Source organism: Corythoichthys intestinalis, chromosome 14 (genome assembly GCF_030265065.1).
Source record: "Corythoichthys intestinalis isolate RoL2023-P3 chromosome 14, ASM3026506v1, whole genome shotgun sequence".
NCBI classification, from domain to species: Eukaryota; Metazoa; Chordata; class Actinopteri; order Syngnathiformes; family Syngnathidae; genus Corythoichthys; species Corythoichthys intestinalis.
In genome coordinates this window covers 22,099,951-22,124,740 of record NC_080408.1, presented here as the reverse complement: position 1 = coordinate 22,124,740, position 24,790 = coordinate 22,099,951, and the positions used below count along the sequence as shown (strand labels likewise).

Here is a 24,790-nt window from a genome sequence, read left to right as displayed (position 1 = left end):
ATGTTACTTACCGGTATATCTTTATTATTAAACAAAAAAAAAAAAATTACATAAACTTCAATTTTAATACGTATCCTATGTTCTTAAGTAGTTAAAATTGAGATTTGGCATTGAGTATGTGAGGAAATGAGGGAAAATAAAAATTAGAAGATGGAGGTTGTGGTTATTGCTGTTTTTGTTAACTTTTATTTTGCAAATCATTGAAAAAAAAAAAAAAATTTTCAATGAAAAATTAAGAAATTAAATATCTGGCACCGTGGCGACCTTCACGTCGGGGAGTTCCGGCAAGAAATCCTAGCCACTTTCACCCCTGGTGCGACCAAACGGTTTTTCTTGGTCACCAGTGCAGCAAAGAAGCCTCCTGTAGTATATTTGCATTTTTCCAGTCAGAAATAGATTATACACTGAAATCAATAAGGCTAATTAGCAATTTTAAAAAAGTATAGGAAGTGATAATAATATATGATGGTTTTTCCCCTGAAGCCTCTGGTTAAAATTTCGGTATCATTTTTACCTGTTAATATATTTTTATTTTGATTGCTGTACTGTACTTTATTTTGCAATGATAAGGTAACCGTGTTGACTGCATCTGTATGTATCATTTCTTTAGGTCAACTAACCTTTGTGAAGCAGATGTTTGCATACATGAAAGTTGGTATTAAAAATAAAAAATAAAAAAGCTGTTTTAATGTTGCATTCAAGGACTTCTGGAAATGATACTCTCGATTTAAACTTCAATTACACTACTACGTAAAAATGATTTTGGAAAAATAGAAAAACAATTACGGATTAAAACAACACTTGTTAACTTTTCAGTTTTAGTCGATTTTAGCGAGGCTGGTGGACAAAAGTGGTAGTGTTTTGCCTTAAGGAAGACTGCATTACCCATTAGGATCAGCACACACCCGTGCAGTGTCGAAAATCATCAATCAATCAAAAATCAATCTCTCGGTCGCCTGCAGATGGATAACATTTCTGTTTCCAGCGGCTGTGTGATGGATGAATAGTAATAAGGTAATGAATCCAGTTGTGACTAAACAATAGCATATGACGGTTAGCAACCGTGTGGCTTAGCGTGGATAAACCCCGCATCCCACCCGAACTCGTCAGCGCTGAAGAGTGAAAGCGAGTGTTAATTCTGCATATCCTGGTAGCCTGCCTTTTTTTCCTCCTCAGACAAAACTTTTTGTCTCTTTTGTTGCGCTGCCATCTTTGCAGAATTCGCGCGAAAGTGCCGTCTTTATAATGAATGGGGAAAGTGAAGTGACAGTTACTGTTCTAGTTGTTTCATTAATTGCTCATAATGATATTTGGTAACACTGACAGTGGCGCCATTAGACTGACATAAGACCATCGTAACTATGACATGACACTGCCATGAGCATTAATAAATGCTTTTGACGGATGTCATTTTGTGTCATCTGGCAAATTATCTCTCTTTTGAATGGATTTAAAAGAGCCGAGCTGGACGTAAATGGAGTTAGTGACATAATTTGTCGGATGACACTAAATAACAACCGTCATAAACATTCATTAATGCCTTTGATAGTGTCATGTCATAATTATGACGGTCATATGGCTTATGACGCTGCTGTCAAATAAAGTGTTACCTATTGATCAAGAGCATAGGTTTTGTTTCAACATTGGTAGGGACGCCATAACAGCATAACCTGCATGTACACTTTTTTTCTGGGGACGGGACATTAATAAGACCAAACAGATTGGGTACATTTCTCAAAAATAGCTGGTTCCTACCTAAAAATGAAATGAATGAAAAGTCGAAATTATTTGCATGGGAGAAAGTCATTTTTCAAAATGCTTGCGTCATATAAAGGAAATTTACAGTGGTTGTGTTTTTGTGTTTTTTTTCTGAGATAAAAAAAAATGCATATGCTGCAAATCAAAATATTTTTTCGAAAAATGATTTAGGAAATAAATACATTTTCATTCATGAATAAATGCACACAATGCACAGTTGAATTAACGTTATCAGCAGAAAACGGACAGGAACACACCTCTCTAAGGAGCTTTCTACTTGAGTTTTACATGTTAGCAAGTTCACACGGTTTAATGTTATGCCAACTCTGATGCAGGTCAGACTTTCAGAGGCAAAATTAGTGGCGTGTTCCCCCACCTCCACAACACTGATGTATTTTTCCATTACTAACAGTGGCTGCTGCTGGCCGAAAACTTTTTTTAATATACCTCCTCTTCAAAGGGGGAGGAGGAGGCAGCGGAATTGTGTGAATGTGGGGGTTCGAGTCATCAGCCAATCAAACGTGTGTTTGAGAAGAAAAAAAATGGACCTGCACATTCAGCAAGTGAAAAGGAGTAAATGTCAGTCTGAACATAATGAAAATAATTCATTTAATAATGGTAGGGTCAATTCTATCCTTTCAACATATGGGAAGACAATCTAAATGACCTACAGTATATAATTGAACTCATTACATAATGCAAATATGGTTGCTTAAAAGTTGGTGGGGACAATTTGAGCATCCTGAGAAGTTGATCATGTTATGTCCCTACCGTCCCTATGCAAACCTACGCCCTTGCTATTAACCCAAATGAATCAACAAATAAGCCACACTGGACTACAAACCGCAGGATTCAAAATGAGGGAAAAAAGTAGCGGCTTATAGTCCGAAAATTATGGTACTTGTCAGTTGACATATTATCACAAATGTTATGAAAAGTTGCCAAGTGTTGCTTAAAAGCAGAAGATAATGGATGGATGGATGGATGGATGGATGGATGGATGGATGGATGGATGGATGAAGAAAACCATTTACTTCAAGCAGAATAACCCATTTTGTCCGTGGATTGAACCTAGATTTGGCTGACATGAATGTTCCATTATTAAAATTCTGGAAAATTAAATTATGAATCGAATATAATTCTAATAAATGGAAACTTAAACAAAGAAAAAGATTATGACGTCGCTTTTTAAGTGCCAATATATTGCATTTAGTGGCGGCCAATGACTTAATTCTAGGGCTGTCAAAATTATCGCGTTAACGGGCGGTAATTAATTTTTTAAATTAATCACGTTAAAATATTTGACACATTTAACGCACATGCCCCCCTCAAACAGGTTAAAATGACAGCACAGTGTCATGTCCACTTGTTTATTGTGTTTTTTGGTTTTTGTCACCCTCTGCTGGCGCTTGGGTGCGACTGATTTTATGGGTTTCAGCACCATGAGCACTGTGTCATTCATTATTGACATCAACAATGGCGAGCTACTAGTTTATTTTTTGATTGAAAATTTTACAAATTTTATTAAAATGAAAACATTAAGAGGGGTTTTAATATTAAATTTCTATAACTTCTACTAAAATTTATCTTTTAAGAAATACAAGTCTTTCTATCCATGAATCGCTTTAACAGAATTTTAATAATGTTAATGCCATCTTGTTGATTTATTGTTATAATAAACAAATACAGTACTTATGTACAGTATTTTGAATGTATCTATCCGTCTTGTGTCTTATCATTCCATTCCAACAATAATTTACAGAAAAATATGGCATATTTTATAGTTGGTTTGAATTGTGATTAATTACAATTAATTAATTTTTAAGCTGTGATTAACTCGATTAAAAATTTTAATCGTTTGACAGCCCTACTTAATTCATGTAAAAATATCTCTACGTTTTCATTTTCATACATTTGGATTGATTAAAAGTGAACTGGATTAATTGATGGTGACGTAACATCACATAGCCTGTCAGTGAAAGTACGACGGGGGCGCGGCCTGATGACTTCGGAACCTTTCGGCTTTTTTCGTCTTCGCTCCCGTCGTTTGTTTTGCTGTGACGAGGAGGAGGGAGCTCACAGCTTCAGAATTCGGACAAAAGGCATCGAGTCCGGACACTTGCAGAACAAGTCCGCAGACGTGGAAGCATGTACCAAGTACAGGTGAGCTTCATCGCCATCACCTTTGCGGCAGCATCTTTATTTGCTTCAGTTTGCAAACATTCGTGCTAATGCTAGCAGGCGTCATTCAGACAGCGATTGGAAAGTCACGTGTAGAAGGGTATTAATATTGACTGTATAACTCATCGGCTGCCATTGACGGCGCTATACGTCTGATCCCTTTTGACTAGGAGAAAACATGAACCAGTACTTTCATTTGAAGTTCAATTAATATCTGTCGTTGTCAATGGCAGACAATAAGTGAAATGATATTTTTAGCGAGGAAAAAAGCTATTTTAGAGGCCATAACCAGAGCGTATTTCTGTTTTTATTCTTTTTAATTTTTTAATTGAAATGGTTTTCATGTCATTTTTAAAAATTTATTAATTTAAAAAGAATTTATAACTAGAATAATACAGTGTTTTTCAACCTTTTCTGAGTCACGGCACATTTTTACATTGGAAAACATCTTGCGGCACACCATAAAACTAAAATGTTCTAAAATTACTTTCTTTACAGTATATTTAATATAATTTTTCAATATATATGTGATATTGGATGAATGTGAAACATAATGAAGCAGGTTTTGTCTCATCCCCGGTGGAAGTAAATCTGAACAAAACAGCTTTTACTGTATTGTCTTGCCTTTGAGCTCACTGTCTTCGCTTCGCTCGTCTTTTGTTCTTGCGTTCAAGAACTGCTCAGAATTACCGTAATTTCCTGAATATAACGCACACTTCTTTCCCCCAAAATCAACTTGTAAAATCATGGTGCGCATTATACACGGGTACAGGGATGGAGACAGAAATATATATATATATATATAAAGACCGATTTTTTTATTGACACGGCCATGTTGTGTTGAAGAAAACGTATGCAACGATCCGCTGCCGACCATTACAGTACATGACATCACCATTTTGTTTCGGTAATACTTCATTCTGATTGGTCGAATGATTTCGTCCGTATTAAATTCTGCTTTTTTCACTCTTCATTAAGCACACAATTTAGTTTCTTGAACTCATTTGAATCAATTTTTATTGCAACTCGGCAACTCGGACCATTACAAACGTAATACAACACAGACTTCCTGTGTCCGTCAACTATATCTGTCCCTCGGGAAACTCAAACCCAAATAACAATAGTTCCACTTGTTACAGTAGTGATGCGCTTGTTCCGAGTTCCTACTTGGGTCCTCACTTTTATTTTACCGTAACAATCCATGGAAGAAACATTTATTCATCATGATGAAACGATCAAAGTTATACAGCAGCCTTTAAAAGAAAAGTCACATCTGTTTTGTTTTCTCTGGGATTTTGGTAAATTGGAGAAAATGTCAGATCATATTATTACCGTGCATATTGTCAGTTTACGGTAATGTTTTGAACTACCAATGTGCTATGCTTGTGCTGTGTTTCACCAGTCAGTAAAATGACATTTCTGTATCTGTACACGAGCTCTGTTCTCTCGTATTCTTCTATTTATTGGTGCTAAAATTAGGGTGAGTGTTATATAGGGGTACAATAATTTTCCCTAGATTTTACAAGTAAATTTGGGGCGCGCGTTATACACGTAAAATTACGGTATAGCCATCAGCCACCTTGTTGTCCGCGACAATGTGGACCCCAGCACGTCTACCGTACATCAATTCGATTTATTAAGTGTGGATATACACCAAAGTATCCTTTCCATTTCATTCATTTGTTACGACTGTCAATCCCCCCCTTTCGTTTTATTCCAACACACTGTCGTGAACAGCAAGGTGGCTGATGGCTAGAAATCCGAGCAGTTCTTGAATGCGACACGAGCAATACCTCACTCGCCTGCACACTCCCGAGAACCTTCCACCTACTTCTTGCTACCCACTGCAACACCGTCCGCGTGCAGTTAACAAGGCTGAATGTCCTTCAAAATACGGTCAGGGGCCACTCTAAGAATATTATAAATTAAATATCTTTAAAAAAAAAAAAAAAAAAAAAGCGCATTATTGGATATCTCGCGGCACACTTGGCAATCTATTGGCGCCCCTGCAATTCTGTCAGATAATGCTCAGTTTCTCCCTGAAAATAATTGCAATTACAAATGCGTTGGTAGTGATATCTTCATTTATTTTGCTTGCAATGAAAAAACACAAAAGAGAATGGAAAAAAAATTAAATCATTATCATTTTACACAAAACTCCAAAAATGGGCCGAACAAAAGTAATGGCAGCCTTAGACTAATACTTGGTAGCACAAGCATTAGACAAAACAACTGTGAACAACCGCTTCTGGTATCCATCAATGAGTTTTTTACAATGCTCTGCTGGAATTTTAGACCATTATTCTTTGGCCAACTGCTCCAGGTCTCTGAGATTTGAAGGGTGCCTTCTCCAAACTGCCATTTTCAGATCTCTCCACAGGTGTCCTATGGGATTCAGGTCTGATTCATTGCATGGCTACTTTAGAAGTATCCAGTGCTTCCTCTCAAACCATTTTCTAGTGCAGTGTTTTTCAACCTTTTTTGAGTGACGGCACGTTTTTACATTGGAAAAAAATAATGCGCTACAACCATAAACCAAAAATGTTCCAAAATTACTGTCTGTACAGTAGACAGTGGGGCAAATAAGTATTTAGTCAACCACCAATTGTGCAAGTTCTCCTACTTGAAAATATTAGAGAGGCCTGTAATTGTCAACATGGGTAAACCTCAACCATGAGAGACAGAATGTGGAAAAAAAACAGAAAATCACATTTTTTGATTTTTAAAGAATTTATTTCCAAATTACAGTGGAAAATAAGTATTTGGTCACATACAAACAAGCAAGATTTCTGGCTGTCAAAGAGGTCTAACTTCTTCTAACGAGGTCTAACGAGGCTCCACTCATTACCTGTATTAATGGCACCTGTTTTAACTCATTATCGGTATAAAAGACACCTGTCCACAACCTCAGTCACACTCCAAACTCCACTATGGCCAAGACCAAAGAGCTGTCGAAGGACACCAGAGACAAAATTGTAGACCTGCATCAGGCTGGGAAGACTGAATCTGCAATAGGTAAAACGCTTGGTGTAAAGAAATCAACTGTGGGAGCAATTATTAACAAGATAATAAAAAGAACGGTGAGCAAAAATCCCAGAACCACACGGATTCACACTTAGTGAATGACCTACAGAGAGCTGAGACCACAGTAACAAAGGCTACTATCAGTAACACAATGCACCACCAGGGACTCAAATCCTGCACTGCCAGAGGTGTCCCCCTGCTGAAGCCAGTACACGCCCAGGCCCGTCTGCGGTTCGCTAGAGAGCATTTGGATGATCCAGGAGAGGACTGGGAGAATGTGTTATGGTCAGATGAAACCAAAATAGAACTTTCTGGTAGAAACACAGGTCCTCATGTTTGGAGGAGAAAGAATACTGTATAGCATCCGAAGAACACCATACCCACTGTGAAGCATGGGGGTGGAAACATCATGCTTTGGGGCTGTTTTTCTGCAAAGGGACCAGGACGACTGATCTGTGCAAAGGAAAGAATGAATGGGGCCATGTATCGAGAGATTTTGAGTGAAAATCTCCTTCCATCAGCAAGGGCATTGAAGATGAGACGTGGCTGGGTCTTTCAGCGTGACAATGATCCCAAACACTCAGCCAGGGCAACAAAGGGGTGGCTTCGTAAGAAGCATTTCAAGGTCCTGGAGTGGCCTTGCCAATCTCCAGATCTCAACCCCATAGAAAATCTGTGGAGGGAGTTGAAAGTCCGTGTTGCCCAACGACAGCCCCAAAATATCACTGCTCTAGAGGACATCTGCACAGAGGAATGGGCCTAAATACCAGCAACAGTGTGTGGAAAAGCTTGTGAAGACTTCCAGAAAACGTTTGGCCTCCGTTATTGCCAACAAAGGGTACATGACAAAGTATTGAGATGAACTTTTGGTATCGACCAAATAATTATTTTCCACCATGATTTGCAAATAAATTCTTTAAAAATCAAAGAATGTGATTTTCTTTTTTTTTTTTTTTTTTTTTTTTCCACTTGCTGTCTCTCGTGGTTGAGGTTTACCTATGTTGACAATTAGAGGCCTCTCTAATATTTTCAAGTGGGAGAACTTGCACAATTAGTGGTTGACTAAATACTTATTTGCCCCACTGTATTTAATTATAATTTCCCAGTATAGAGACTTACTCAGTGTGAAAGTTGAGCCTGTTTAGATGAACACAAAGCCGATATCCTGGCAGGAATCTTCTTCAATAGCTCTTAGTCTCTCTCCGTTTTTATGTTTTTATAGCAGTTAGGCTATAAAAGGTGAGCATTATCAGACAGGGGGACTTTAGCAATGTTTTAAACCGTATCAGGGTCGAGAATCTCGCTGACAATGGCTTTGCAGACAGGTAGTGTTAATGTCTCAGCTACAGTGTTGGAATTTTGTGATTGGCTTTGGGGGCTTTCTCATTTACCTTTGTAGTTTTTCCCAAAAAGGTTACCTGTTTCTGTGTGTTTTCACAAAGGCGAACAAAATAGTCCATTGACTTGATTTGAAGCGACTGGTGTTTCGTTTGGAGATGACGTTTGCTTGACACCATGGCGCTGCTCGTGTCGCGTTCGAGAACTACTCGGATTTTGAGCCTTCGGCCACCTTGCTATCCTTGACAATGTGTTGGAGTAAAACATAGGGGGAGGATTGACGGTCGTCACGTGTAGATAAAATGGAAAGGACACTTTCGTGTATATCGACTCTTGACAAGTCTAATGTACAGTAGAAATGCTGGGGTCCACATTGTCACTGACAGCAAGGTGGCTGATAGCTAGAAACCCGACCAGTTATTGAACACGACACGAGCAATACCTTGACTCATCTGCACACAACCGAGAACTCCGCCCGACGATATAAAAGAACAAAACAAAACAAAAAAACAAGCAATATTGGATAATTTATCACAGCACACCGGTTGAAAAACACTGTTCTAGTGCTTTTTGAAGTGTGTTCCGGGTCATTGTCCTGCTGGAAGACCCATGACCTCTGAGGGAGACCCAGCTTTCTCACACTGGGCCCTACATTATGCTGCAAAATTTGTTAGTAGTCTTCAGACTTCATAATGCCGTGTACATGGTCAAGCAGTCCAGTGCCAGAGTTAGCAAAGCAACCCCAAAACATCAGGGAACCTCCGTCATGTTTGACTGTGGGGACCGTGTTTTCTTTGAATGCCTCGTTTTGTTTCCTGTAAACTCTATGTTGATGCCTTTTCCCAAAAAGCTCTACTTTTGTCTCATCTGACCAGAGAACATTCTTCCAAAACGTTTTTGGTGTTCTCAGTTAAGTTTTGGCAAACTCCAGCCTGGCTTTTTTATGTCTGTGGGTCAGAAGTGGGGTCTTCCTGGGTATCCTACCATAGAGTCCCTTTTCATTCAGATGCCGACGGATAGTACGGGTTGACATTGTTGTACCCTCGGACTGCAGGACAGTTTGAACTTGTTTGCATGTTAGTCGAGGTTCTTTATCCACCATCCGCACAATGTTTCGTTGAAATTTCTCGTCAATTTTTCTTTTCCGTCCACATCTAGGGAGGTTAGCCACAGTGCCATGGGCTTTACACTTATTGATGGCAGTGCGCACGGTAGACACAGGAGCATTCAGGTCTTTGGAGATGGACTTGTAGCCTTGAGATGGCCCATACGTCTTCACAATTTTGCTTCTCAAATTCTCAGACAATTTTTTTGGTCTTCTTTCTTCTTCTTGAGTCAACTTTAATCCATTTTAACTGGCTGCAATTGTGATTTACCTATTGCCACCACCTGTTATGTGCCACAGGTAAGTAACAGGTGCTGTTAATTACACAAATTAGAGAAGCATCACATGATTTTTCAAGGGTGCCAATACTTTTGTCCGGCCCATTTTTGGAGTTTTGTGTAAAATGATAATGATTTGACTTTTTTTCCCCCATTCTCTTTTGTGTTTTTTGATTGCAAGCAAAATAAATGAAGATATTACTACTAAAGCATTTGTAATTGCAAGCATTTTCTGGGAGAAATTGAGCATTATCTGACAGAATTGCAGAGGTGCCAATACTTTTGGCCAGCAGTGTATGTACGTATATTAATTGGATATAATCAGGGTCGGAGTCATCTACTTTGTGATAAAGTCATTGAAATTTACCGAATAGTTAGCAACTTTGCTAGTCAAAAATGCTTTCCTGTCTTGCCTCTGAACTGGTTGCCACTCAAATATATTTGTGCTTTCATTTTCATCCACTTTTATAAATTAAATTGATGAGATTGGAGATAATCCTGCTCTACCAATGGATGGCGTCGCTCATTTCATCACATTATGACGAGGCGGGTTGTCGTCTCACCCCGCAGTTGTCGGCGGAGGAGCCTCAGGAGAGCCGCCCTCTGCTGAGCACGTCCGTCGACGAATTCCTGTCGGAGGGCGGCGCCGCCCCGCCCTCCGAGGTCTCAGGTGAGTCCAATGATTTTCGAATGAATCGACAACTATTGTGACAGTCATCGTTTCGAGACATTGTTGACATAGAAATTGATCTTTTGTTTTAATTTTTTCAAAATATAAGTTATTTACATGTATTTAATTTAAAAGATTCAAAAAGAGTATTTGATTTTTTAATTCTTGTTTTTTAATTTAAAGAATGTTATTAATTTAGTATTTTAATATTTTATTTTAAAAAAAACGGGAAAACGGAATATTCTATTTTTTATTAATTTATAAATGTTTTGAACTTTTGTTCATTTTGCATTTTCATTTCTTTATTGATTTCAAATTTTCAGATAAAAACAATCAGAATAAAATCTTGTGTAATATTAATATTTATAATTATTTATAATATTATAGTCACTACTGTACAGTATTCTCTTTTTATTTAATTTTTTCATATTCAGCAAAAAATGTAAAATTTTATTTTTGTCGATTTATTTAGATTTTTATCTTTATAGACATTTAAAAAAAAAAAAAGAGGAAAAATAGTATACACTCTTTTTCATTGATTTTAAAATGTTTTTTAAAGGCTATAAATATGTTCTTTTTCATTGTTTTTATTTTGTTTTAAAATATTTTAATTTGTATTTTTTCAATTAAAAACAAAGAGGGGGGAAAACAAGAAATATTTTTATATATTTTTTTAAATTTTTATGTATTTTGCATTTAATATTTTTATTGATCTATATTTTTCACTTTAAAACTGAAAACAGTCAATATCCTCTTTATTTATTTTCATTTTTTTTTAATTAAAGGAAAAAAGGTGAACGTCTTTCATTTGTTTATTTTTTAAAATTTTTTGTCTTACTTATTTGCATTTATTTAATTAGAAAAACAAAAACAGAGATATAATAGTCAATGTTTTAAATATGTATCTTTAAAATAAATAAATCAGAGAAACATGAAGATGTAGATTTTATCTCTCTCAGTGTCATTGACGGTGACAGACGTCCAATCATATGGCGTCCAATCATTCTTCTGCTGTGAATTGAACTGAATTTATCACAAGTAGACGTCTAATTTATTTGAAGTGGGAGGTTGACAGCACTGTCAACCTCCCACTTCAAATGGATTAGACGTCTATCTCTGTCAGTGGCAGCCAATCGGTTAATCACTGCACTACGAAACCAGTGGGGCGGAATAGAAACTATGCCATTGGCTGTCGCTCCACTGGCCGCTTTTATTGTGATCAAACATCCGCTCATCTGCTCGGTCGTTTGTCTCCTCTAGATCCGGCAGCGTCACAGTCTCCGCTCGACACGTGGGAGGAGCTGAACACGGGCGACGATGATGACAGGTCGACTTTTGACACGCCACCTTCATCACCGCACGCGTCGGCGGAGCTGCTGTGGTGAAGAAATCGCCGTCGACCGCAAACAACAGGCCAACAGAAAACAAGAATATCAAAAAAACAAAAATTCTTCATTTATTTCAAAACTTGGTGTTTCTTCTTCGCATTGACTGATCTTTCTGTGCAATAGACGGTGATAGGGGTCAAATCTGTTTGGACTGGGAAGGCAATCACCGCTAGCCATCCCAGTCCAAATGTATTGGACATTTATGACAGTCAATGGCAGCCGATACTAAATTGGCCGCCTACTTGGCCGTTTTCAATGAAAACATTAGGGCAAACTTTTTTTTTTTTACCTAACTTACCATTTTGGTCCACAAATGGTCAATTTTTTGGTCCAAAGTGTTTCATTTTTGGTCCATGTTTTTTTTTTTTTTTGGTTCAAAATTGTTATTTGGTTTACCATTTTATCCCTAAGTTTCCAAATTCTGGCCAAAATTGGTTCATGCTGGCCTAAAAAAGTTACTTTTTGGTCCAAAATTTATTTATTTCTTTGTCCAAAATGATTTTTTTGGTCAATAACGGTTCATTTTTGTCCACATTCATTATTTGATTTACCATTTTGTCCCGAAATTGTCAATTTTTTGTCAAAATTGGTTCATGTTAGCTTAAAAGAATAGTTAGTTTTTTGGTTCAAAATTATTATTTGGTCAAGAATGGTCATTTTTTGGTCAAAGTTTGTTCATTTTTAACTTAAAAGTTAATTTTTGGTCCAAAGTGTTTTGTTTTTTAACAGGATTTGGGTTTTTTTTCTCCAATTTTTGCCCAAAATTATTATTTGGATCACCATTTTGTCCCAAATTTTGGTCAAAATTGATTGTTACCTTAAAAAAAGTTACTTTTTGGTCCAAAATGTATGTATTCCTTGGTCCAAAAAGATTTTTTGGGTCATTTTTGTCCACATTCATTATTTGATTTACCGGTTTGTCCCAAAATTTGCCATTTTAGGTCAAAATTGGTTCATGTTAGCTTAAAAGAATAATTTTTGGTCCAAAATGATTATTTGGTCAAGAGTGGTTAATTTTTTCGTCAAAGTTTGTTCATTTTAAGTTTAAAAAAAAGTTACATTTTGGTCCAGAGTGTTTCATTTTTGGTCCAAATGTGGTTGTTTTCTTTTTCTTTTTTTAGTTTTTGGCCAAAATTATTATTTAGTTTACCATTTTGTCCCAAATTTTAGTCAAAAATGGTTTATGTTACCTTAAAAAAAGTTACTTGTTGGTCTAAAATGTATTTATTTCTTGGTCCAAAATGATTTTTTTTTGGTCAAGAATGGTTCATTTTTGTCCACATTCTTTATTTGATTTACTATTTTGTCCCAAAATTTGCCATTTTTGGTCGAAATTGGTGCATGTTAGCTTAATAGAATAGTTTTTTTTGCAAAATTACTATTTTGTCAAGAATGGTCAATTTTTTGGTCAAAGTTTGTTCATTTTAAGTTAAAAAATAAATTTTTGGTCCAAATGTTTTTTGTTTTTTTGTCTTTTTTTTTGCCCAAATTTATTATTTGGTTTACCATTTTGTCCCAAATGTTGGTCAAAATTTGAATAATGTTACCTCAAAAAAAGTCACTTTTTCGTCCAAAACGTTTTTGTTGGGTTTTTTTTGGTCAAGAATAGTTCATTTTTGTCCAAAGAATAGTTCATTTTTGTCCACATTCAGTATTTGATTTACCATTTGTCCCAAAATTTGCAATTTTTGGTCAAAATTGGTTCACGTTAGCTCAAAAAATTAGTTTTTGGTCTAAAATGATTATATGGTCAAGTATGGTTAAATTTTGGTCAAAATAACAGTGAATCATGTTGCAAATTGCGATGGATATATATCACTGTCATCGGCTCGTTATTAAGTGGGATCCAGCTTTCCAAACTGACGTTTGACCTCAACGCCCGCGTGTCACGGTCTCGCTCAGGTGTGCTCCGATGACGCCGGAAAGCTTGCCTCAATCCGACGAAGCGGTTGAGCACGACTTGGACTCGGGCTCGCTTAAACCGGTCGGCCGTTTGACGTCAGGCGACCTCGGCCCAGTCGACCCGATGAATGCGAGTCAATCCCTGGAGGATGAATTCGTGAAAGCCAAGGCGGCTGTGGAGGTACGTATGCGCACGCCTTCTGGTGTCCTCACATCTTGGGATGAGCTGTCTGCATTTTATTTGCATAGATACTGTACTGTATGTGTCTTAGATGTACTGTGAGCCAATGGGAACGGATTTCGACACTTGTTGGCCATCTTAAGGACAGAGCTTTTTGAGTCACATATGAAGCATGTAATTAAAAATAACGATTGATTTCTGAGTTTTCAACAGATTTTCAAATAGCTTAGTTTTTCTTAAACTTCAGAGATGCAGTAAATTGAATGACTCCATACCTAAAAATAGTTCAAACATTTTTGAAAAAAATAAACATTCAACCTGAATCTAAGCATTTTAAAATATTTAAAATTAATGAATTAAAAAAATAATAATTTAAAAAATGTAAAAGTTAAGAGTGTTTAACTCACTGCATGCTATTGATGGCGATAGACGTCCAATTCACTTAAGCTGAGAAGACTAGCTATGAATGCTCTTCTTTCAGTGTCATTGATGGCGCTAGACGTCCAAACTATTTTGACTGGGTGGGGGCGAATGAATGTTCGCTCAATGGGTGCCCTGCAAGGGTTAAAAGAAAAATCCTAATTCGTGCATGAAAGGGTTAAGTGTAGTAAGTGGTAATTTGACAACATTAAAAACACTTACGGCATTTTAAAAATAATTAATTTAATTTAAGTTAAGAAATACCCTGTTGCAAGATGGCTGCCAGTTAGTTAAACCCATAGATATCACATACCGGCAGCCATCTTAAGGCAGTGGGCTTCCTTGGTGAGCTGTTGACTAAACGAAATCTTGACGGACTTTCAAAAAGTTTGGTTTATTATTTTTAAAAAAACAAAAACATTTTAAAACATAGCAAAAATTCAGGCTGAATGTTTTTTTTTGACGTTTATAAAAAAAAAAAAAAAAAAAAAAAAATCCAAGTACAGTACATGCGCCATTGTTGATAATATAGATATATCTATGTATGTATATACACACACCGGCCACTTTATTAGGTACACCTGTCCAACTGCTCGTTAACACTTAATTTCTAATCAGCCAATCACATGGCGGCAACTCAGTGCATTTAGGCATGTAGACATGGTTTAAGACAATCTCCTGCAGTTCAAACCGAGCATCAGTATGGGGAAGTAAGGTGATTTGAGTGACTTTGAACGTGGCATGGTTGTTGGTGCCAGAAGGGCTGGTCTGACTATTACACAAACTGCTGATCTACTGGGATTTTCACACACAACCATCTCAAGGGTTTACAGAGAATGGTCCGAAAAAGAAAAAATATCCAGTGAGCGGCAGTTCTGTGGGCGGAAATGCCTTGTTGATGCCAGAGGTCAGAGGAGAATGGCCAGACTGGTTCAAGCTGATAGAAAGGCAACACTGACTCAAATAACCACCCGTTACAACCAAGGTAGGCTGAAGAGCATCTCTGAACGCACAGTACGTCGAACTTTGAGGCAGATGGGCTACAGCAGCAGAAGACCACACCGGGTGCCACTCCTTTCAGCTAAGAACAAGAAACTGAGGCTATAATTTGCACAAGGTCATTGAAATTGGACAATAGAAGATTGGAAAAATGTTGCCTGGTCTGATGAGTCTCGATTTCTGCTGCGACATTTGGATGGTAGGGTCAGAATTTGGCGTCAACAACATAAAAGCATGGATCAATCCTGCCTTGTATCAACGGTTCAGGCTGGTGGTGGTGGTGTAATGGTGTGGGGATAATTTTGTTGGCACTCTTTGGGCCCCTTGGTACCAATTGAGCATCATTGGAATGCCACAGCCTACCTGAGTATTGTTGCTGACCATGTCCATCCCTTTATGACCACAATGTACCCAACTTCTGATGGCTACTTTCAGCAGGATAATGCGCCGTGTCATAAAGCTGGAATCATCTCAGACTGGTTTCTTGAACATGACAATGAATTCACTGTACTCAAATGGCCTCCACAGTCACCAGATCTCAATCCATCAGAGCATCTTTGGGATGTGGTGGAACGGGAGATTCGCATCATGGATGTGCAGCCGACAAATCTGCACCAACTGTGTGATGCCATCATGTCAATATGGACCAAACTCTGAGGAATGCTTCCAGCACCTTGTTGAATCTATGCCACGAAGAATTGAGGCAGTTCTGAAGGCAAAAAGGGGTCCAACCCGTTACTAGCATGGTGTACCTGATAAAGTAGCCGGTGAGTGTATAGTTATAGTTACCAATCTAAGGTTAGATAAATGATATCTATATTCAGTCAGACACACAGTTTTGGGACAAGATGCAGGCTGAGTGGGAGGAGCTTGCTCGCAGAAAGTGGCTGGAGGAGGAAGAGGAGGGTGAGAAGCCATCTCCGCCCACTAACACACCTGTGAGGAAGGTAAAAGAGGTGGAGCCTAATGGCACAATTCATGTAAAAAAAAAAAATCGCAACCACAATGTCACGGGTGGCGTGCAGGATTTCCCATTCAGCAGCGACAATCCGTTCACGGAGCGCGGCGGCGCCTTTGCCGAAGCTCAGGAGAAAGTGGCAGAGGGCCACCTGAATGAAGCAGTGCTGCTGCTGGAGGCGGCCATCTTGCAGGACCCGCAGGACTCAGAGGTGAGCGAAAAGTCGTCTGCCGAGCGCTTTCCTCCCGCTGACGCCTGATCGCTCTCCCGGCCAGGCTTGGCAGCTCCTGGGGACGACGCAAGCTGAGAACGAGAACGAACGGGCCGCCGTGGCGTCGCTGCAGAGGTGGGCGTCCCCTCGCCCGTAGGGGCGACCCGTCCTGCCTTTTGACGGCGAGTAATCCCGCAGGTGCCTGGAGCTGCGCCCTGACAACCTTCAGGCACTGATGGCCTTGGCGGTGAGCTGGACCAATGGTGGTCTGCGACGACACGCCTGTGACGCTCTCTACGGCTGGATTGCTCACAACCCGCGCTACAAACAGCTCCTTGGACCGGTCGCTGCGGCGCCCCCTGACAACACCAATGACAGGTCGCCATTCATCTAATGCAAGGGTGTCCAAACTACTAAAGCTGTTTTAAACCAGTTTTTACTCCTGCAACAAATGATGAAAATATCCATTAAATGTTCCACATAAGAAGCTTAAATTCAGGATTAATTCTCTTGCACTTCTCAGTTTTAACACTAGATGGAGCTAGTCGCTCAAGTTTTATATTTCTCAATCATTCATTCACTTATTCACTGCCACTGAAAGTTACAGACATCACCTCCATTTGTACTGGGAAAGTTGGCATTGACTAATCGTGTTTCACTGTCATTGACGGCCATAGACGTCCAATCCAATTTGACCATCAAATGGATTTGACATCGATCACTGTAGTGCTGCAACGATTAATCGATAACTCGAGTACTCGATTAGAAAAAAATTAAATCAAATTAAATTTTGTTGCTTCGAGTATTTGTAATTAAAGTGGCTTTGTAATGGTTTATTTTGAAAGTGTTTGCATTTAGTTTAATTGATTAGGGTGGATACACTGCCCTCTGGTCTGCCTCTTTTCACATGGCTGAATCCAACTGCTCCCTGCTAAGACCAACGTAAGCTAAGTTTTTGTTAGAGCTTGTTTTTTTTTTTTTTAATGCATTCATAATTTAGTTTATTGGTATGTTTAGCTGTTTTTTTGTGGGAATTTGTGTCTGAACCATTTGTTAAGAGCATTGTGAAAAACGTTCAGCATTTTATAGCATTTAAGCTAGCGGACTTTTTCTATGCAAATTAGCCAATTGTTCTTTTGTTGGACATAGATCCTCATTTTCTATTATTTTTTTTTAATACCGTTTGAGGCTCAGCTCAGGTATTTCAATTTTTCATGTTCCTTATCCGATTACTCGATTATTCGAACTAACTAGTCCATCGATTAATCGACTACTAAAATATTCGATAACTGCAGCCCTAGATCACTATCAATGTGTTTGCGCTTGTAAATAAATCTATCAATCGATATAATGACCATCTTGTTTAAGCGTGCCTGCCGCATGTACAGTGGGGCAAATAAGTATTTAGTCAACCACCAATTGTGCAAGTTCTCCTACTTGAAAAGATTAGAGAGGCCTGTAATTGTCAACATAGGTAAACCTCAACCATGAGAGACAGAATGTGGAGAAACAAACAAGCAAGATTTCTGGTTGTCAAAGAGGTCTAACTTCTTCTAACGAGGTCTAACAAGAGCTAACGAGGCTCCACTTGTTACATGTATTAATGGCACCTGTTTTAACTCATTATCGGTATAAAAGACACCTGTCCACAACTTCAGTCAGTCACACTCCAAACTCCACTATGCCCAAGACCAAAGAGCTGTCGAAGGACAGAGACAAAATTGTAGATCTGCACCAGGCTGGGAAGACTGAATCTGCAATAGGTAAAACGCTTGGTGTAAAGAAATCAACTGTGGGAGCAATTATTAGAAAATGGAGGCCATACAAGACCACTGAAAATCTCCCTCGATCTGGGGCTCCATGCAAGATCTCACCCCGTGGCATCAAAATGATAACTAGAACTGTGAGCAAAAATTCCAGAACCACACAGGGGGACTTAGTGAATGACCTACAGAGAGGGACCACAGTAACAAAGGCTACTATCAGTAACACATTGCGCCGCCAGGGACTCAAATCCTGCACTGCCAGACGTGTCCACCTGCTGAAGCCAGTACACGTCCTGACCCATCAGCGCTAGAGAGCATTTGGATGATCCAGAAGAGGACTGGGAGAATGTGTTATGGTCAGGTGAAACCAAAATAGAACTTTTTGGTAGAAACACAGGTTCTCGTGTTTGGAGGAGAAAGAATACTGAATTGCATCCAAAAAACACCATACCCACTGTGAAGCATGAGGGTGGAAACATCATGCTTTGGGGCTGTTTTACTGCAAAGGGACCAGGACGACTGATCTGTGTAAAGGAAAGAATGAATGGGGCCATGTATCGAGAGATTTTGAGTGAAAATCTCCTTCCATCAGCAAGGGCATTGAAGATGAGACGTGACTGGGTCTTTCAGCATGACAATGATCCCCAACACACAGCCAGGGCAACAAAGGAGTGGCTTCGTAAGAAGCATTTCAAGGTCCTGGAGTGGCCTAGCCAATCTCCAGATCTCAACCCCATAGATCAGGGGTCCCCAAACTACGGCCCGCGGGCCGTATACGGCCCGCAGCCACATTTGGTCCAGCCCCCTGAACAAAAAAAAAAAAAAAAAAAAAAAATTGTAAAAAAAAAATTTTTTTTTTTTTTTTTCTCCCCCCCAATAGAGTTATTTATGTCCTGGCTTTTTTCTGTGAAGAACTGAGCAATGGTTATTTGGTTATTATCTATTTAATTAATACAGTATTATTATATTATATTATATTACATGATATTATATTATATTATATTATATTCAGGGGTGCACATAAGTGGTCCGCACATGCGTACTGGACGTAGACAAACGCGCTGGCCCTCAACGGCTTCCATACGCTTTTGCGTACCGATGGCTGACCACTCTATTTGCGGCGGACACGAGAAAATAACTTCTCAAAATGTCGATGAGGCAGGCCACATTGAGTAATTACTTCCGTGTTCCCCCACCCCCGTCAAAAGACAGACAGACGACAGAGACGTCACCGGAGCTACCGAAAAAAAGGACTTTTGCTGAAAAGTGGCTACAGGAGGTACCATGGCTAGAAGCGAATGATGCCCGCACGGAAATGCGGTACAAAATGTGCCGTGAGAATCCCAATGTCGCCGATTAGAGCAACGCATTTTATGTAGGGTCAAAGAATTTCAGCCATCCAAACTTTGAAAAGCACGAAAAAAACAGAGAGCATGTGGCAATTAAGCAAACTATCGATGTCAAACAAGACCCCACTCGCCCTATGGACATGTGGCGGAATAGGGCGGAATAAAGGTAATGAACAGCGACATGCACTGACAAACGTGTTTTTGCTCGCATTTTACAAAGCTAAAGATGCACGTTCAATGAGGTCTTATGAGGAGGACATCCCACTTTTAAAAAGGCTTGGAGTTAATGTGGGAGCCGCATAATGCCCTTTATTTTGAATTGGTGCTTTTATGTTTATTTCTTTACATTTCACTTCAACGTAATGGCAATTTTGTTGTGCCAGTTGATGTTAATCAAGCATTAACTGTTAATATAATTAATCAAAGTTAATTGGCTCTAAGTAAAGCTTGTCATAAATTTATCGCATCAGGTGGGTCGGCTCTCAAGCTCAATGAAGACCAAGTCACATCTCCAGGTCCTCCTCTGAGAACCTGGGCAAAAAAAATATGTGCACCCTTGATTATATTATATTATATGATATGATATGATATGATATTATATTAAGGGCTGTCAAAGTTATCGCGTTAACGGGCGGTAATTAATTTTTTTCATTAATCACGTTAAAATATTTGACGCAATTAACGCATATGCCCCGCTCAAACAGATTAAAATGACAGCAGTGTCATGTCCACTTGTTACTTGTGTTTTTTGTCTCCCTCTGCTGGCCCTTGGGTGCGACTGATTTTATGCACCATGAGCATTGTGTAATTCTTGACATCAACAATGGTGAGCTACTAGTTAATTTTTTTGATAGAAAATTTTACCAATTTTATTAAAACGAAAACATTAAGAGGGGTTTTAACATAAAATTTCTATAATTTGTACTAAAATCTATCTTTTAAGAACTACAAGTCTTTCTATCCAGGGATTGCTTTGACAGAATATTAATGTTAATGCCATCTTGTTGATTTATTGTTATAATAAACAAATACAGTACTTATGTACAGTATGTTGAATGTATATATCCGTCTTGTGTCTTATCTTTCCATTCCAACAATAATTTACAGAAAAATAAGGCATATTTTAGAGATGTTTGAATTGCGATTAATTACGATTAATTTTTAAGCTGTGATTAACTCGCTTAAAAATTTTAATCGTTTGACAGCCCTAATTATATTATATTATATTATACTATATTATATGATATCATTTTTATTTTATTTACTTTGGTTCCGTGAAGAATCCAGAAAGGGTTATTTGATTGTGGCTTTCTGAAAAACAATACATTTTTACATTTAGGCACTCCTGCAATCGTCACACTTTTTCTGTTACAAACTGACCCCGGCCCCTCATCAGAGAAGAGAAGGGTTATGTGGCCCTCACAGGAAAAAGTTTGGGGACCCCTGCCATAGATAGTCTGTGGAGGGAGTTGAAAGTCCGTGTTGCCCAACGACAGCCCCAAAACATCACTGCTCTAGAGGAGATCTGCATGGAGGAATGGGCCAAAATACCAGCAACAGTGTGTGAAAAGCTTGTGAAAAGTTACAGAAAACGTTTGGCCTCTGTTATTGCCAACAAAGGGTACATAACAAAGTATAGAGATGAACTTTTGGTATTGACCAGCTACTTATTTTCCACCATGATTTGCAAATAAATTCTTTAAAAATCAAACAATGTGATTTTCTGTTTTTTTTCCCACATTCTGTCTCTCATGGTTGAGGTTTACCCATGTTGACAATTACAGGCCTCTAATATTTTCAAGTGGAGAACTTGCACAATTAGTGGTTGACTTATTTGCCCCACTGTAGTTTGTTTCTGCAGGAATTGCTGTTGTTGTTCCAAGAAGCGGCGTCCCTCAACGAGGACCACGTGGATCCCCAACTGCAGACCGGACTCGGGGTTCTCTTCAACTTAGCGGGTGACTTCCAGGAGGCGGAGCGAGCGTTTAGTGCCGCGCTATCAGTCACGCCCGAGGTGACGCCAACACGCACGCATAGAAAGCGGCCGCGGAGCTGACGCAGTTCCCCATATGTTTTAGGACTACCTTCTGTGGAACCGACTTGGTGCTACCCTGGCCAACGGGCGGCGGAGTTCGGAGGCGGTGCTAGCTTACGGCAAAGCGCTGCAGCTACGGCCGGGATTCGTACGATGCCGCTATAACCTGGGAGTCAGCTGCTTGCACCTGGGAGCACACAGGTACGCCGGCTACTCGGTCAGTTGGGTGAGGCCGACGTTCACGGTGGCGCGGTGACCCTCAGGGAGGCCGTGAGCAACTTCCTGAAGGCTCTGAAGCAGCAGCAGAGGCGTGACGGTGGCACCGAAGACGACTGTGTGTCAGCCAGCGTCTGGGCTGCCCTACAGGTGGCGTTGGCTGACATGGACGCACCCCAGCTGCTCCGCGCCGCCCACGACCGAGATTTGGACGGGCTGGCGGCTGCCTTCGACGTGGCTGACGCTTGACAATGGCGACCTGTCGCGACTCCCAAACAAATGAAACCCGATTTTTCTGCAAAAACCCTTTAGTCGGATATCACAAGGCACTTCCCGTTTGCTTATTCTGTTTGCGTCATGTGACGTGATTATTCCACGTGTTGCTACCTGCAGGCGGGCAAGTGAAGTGCAAGCGTGTGTGCAAGCGTGTCCTCTCACCATGACCAGCAGGTGGCGCCAAGCCCGCTGATTGGTTATTCATGCTCAGGTACCCAAAATGAACAAGTAGAGAAACAGAAATGCTCCAAAATCTACAGGAATTGACTTGGAAATACCCCAAAATAAATAGGAAGTGACCTGAAAGGAACAGAGAGTGGACACAGAAAAGACTCAAAATCAACAGAAAGTGACCTAAAATGAACAGGAATTGAACCGGCATTGCACCGAAATAGATTGGATGTGCCCCAAAAATCAAGAAATGACTTGTAAATACCACAAAAGTGACCCAAAATCAACACCAAGTGACTCAGAAATTCCCCAAAATCAACACCAAATGACCCAGGAATACCCCAAAATCAACTAGAAGTGACTTGGAAATACCCCCAAATCAATAGGAAGTGACCTAAAATCAATATCAATTGAACCTGAACTGCACAAAAATGAATAGGACGTGTCCAGAAATCAATGGGAAATGCCAAAAAATGAACAAGGAAATGACTCAAAAAGCCCCCAAATCGGTAGGAAGCGATAAAAAATCACCTGGAAGTCGGAAATGACAAAAATGAACAGGAAGTGACCCGATATTGCCCCAAAAATCAGCAAGAAATGACTTGGAAATATCACACGAGTGACCTAAAATCAACAGGAATGACACAGAAAAGACTCAAAATCAACAGAAAGTGACCTAAGATCAACAGGAATTGAATCGGCATTGCACCGAAATATATAGGATGTGCCCCAAAAATTAAGAAATGACTTGTAAATACCACAAAAGTGACCCAAAATCAACACCGACTGACTCAGAAAAAACCCCAAATCAACACCAAGTGACCCAGAAATACCCCAAAATCAACAAGACGTTACTTGGAAATACCACAAATCAATAGGAAGTGTCTTCAAATCAATATCAATTGAACCTGAATTGCTTGGAAATCAATAGGATGTGCCCAGAAATCAATGAGAAATGCCCCAAAATGAACAAGGAAATGACTCGGAAAAGCCCCCAAATCGGTAGGAAGCGATAAAAAATTACCTGGAAGTCGGAAACGACAAAAATGAACGGGAAGTGACCCAATATTGCCCCTAAAATCAGCAAGAAATGACTTGGAAATATCACGAGTGACCCAAAATCAACACCAAGTGACTCAGAAATTCCCCAAAATCAACACCAAGTGACCCAGGAATATGCCAAAATCAACACCAAGTGACCTAGAAATACCCCAAAATCAACAAGAAGTGACTTGGAAATACCCCCAAATCAATAGGAAGTGACCTAAAATCAATATCAATTGAACCTGAACTGCACAAAAATGAATAGGACGTGTCCAGAAATCAATGAGAAATGCCCCAAAATCAACAGGAAGTGACACAGAAAAGACTCAAAATCAACAGAAAGTGACCTAAGATCAACAGGAATTGAACCGGCATTGCACCGGAATATATAGGATGTGCCCCAAAAATCAAGAAATGACTTGTAAATACCACAAAAGTGACCCAAAATCAACACCAAGTGACTCAGAAAAACCCCAAAATCAACACCAAGTGACCCAGAAATACCCCAACATCAACAAGAAGTTACTTGGAAATACCCCAAATCAATAGGAAGTGTCTTAAAATCAATATCAATTGACCCTGAATTGCTTGAAAATCAAAAGGATGTGCCCAGAAATCAGTGGAAAATGCCCCAAAACGAACAGGAAGTGACCCGGAGAAGCCCCCAAATCGGTAGTATGCGATTAAAAAAAATCACCTGGAAGTCGGAAACGACAAAAATGAACAGGAAGTGACCCAATATTGCCCCCAAAATCATCAAGAAATGACTTGAAAATATCACAAGAGTGACCCAAAATCAACAGGAAGTGACAACAAAATTCCCCAAAATCAACGGGAAGTGACTCCTAAGTACCCCAAAATCAAAAAGAAGTGACCTAAAATCAATAGCAATATAAGCAAAATTGCACCAAAATCAATTGGATGTGCCCAGAAATCAATGGGAAATGCCTCACAATGAACAGGAATGGACCCGGAAAAGCCCCTAAATCAGTAGAAAGCGACCAAAAAAATCAGCTGGAAGTTGGTCGGAAATGCCAAAAATGAACAAGGAAGTGATCCAAAATTGCCCCAAAATCAACTGACACTGATGCAAAATGCCACAAATTCAGCAGTAAGTAATCAGTGGGAAGGGACCAAGAAATAATAATTTTTAAAAAATCCAACTCAAGAAGAAGTGACTCATAGGAGTTTACTGACTAAAGGGCAACGTTTCGCTACACAATTTTCTTTAGAAATTGCATTTTCTAGTTCATTAAAATAACAAGGTGAGCCTATTTTATTCACATGCAATCTCCTGATGGATCTTTGTACAGAAATCACCAAAAAGCACCTGTTTCACCTATTAAAAAAATATTATACATAATACAGAGGGTCATTCATTTTTTGGTTATCATATGTCGAACCTTATTTTTGTGTTTGTTTAATTGTATTTTTTTATTTTATTTTTTTTTTTTTTTTGCATTTTGTTAGTTTTTTCCAGTTATCGATAATCGCTACAGGATTATACAGGAAGATGATAG

General features: G+C 39.2%; 1 protein-coding gene across 1 annotated transcript; it reads left to right on the top strand.

Moving 5' to 3' along the window:
* The first annotated feature begins 3,799 nt into the window (after positions 1-3,799).
* pex5lb (peroxisomal biogenesis factor 5-like b) lies at positions 3,800-24,604 on the top strand. Its single transcript, XM_057858298.1, has 11 exons — positions 3,800-3,921; positions 10,255-10,354; positions 11,615-11,735; positions 13,645-13,825; positions 16,069-16,191; positions 16,270-16,413; positions 16,478-16,548; positions 16,612-16,791; positions 21,377-21,542; positions 21,607-21,764; positions 21,827-24,604. The coding sequence occupies exons 1-11, from the start codon at positions 3,907-3,909 to the stop codon at positions 22,026-22,028; spliced, it is 1,461 nt and encodes a 486-aa protein (XP_057714281.1). The 5' UTR covers positions 3,800-3,906; the 3' UTR covers positions 22,029-24,604.
* The last annotated feature ends 186 nt before the right edge of the window (positions 24,605-24,790 follow it).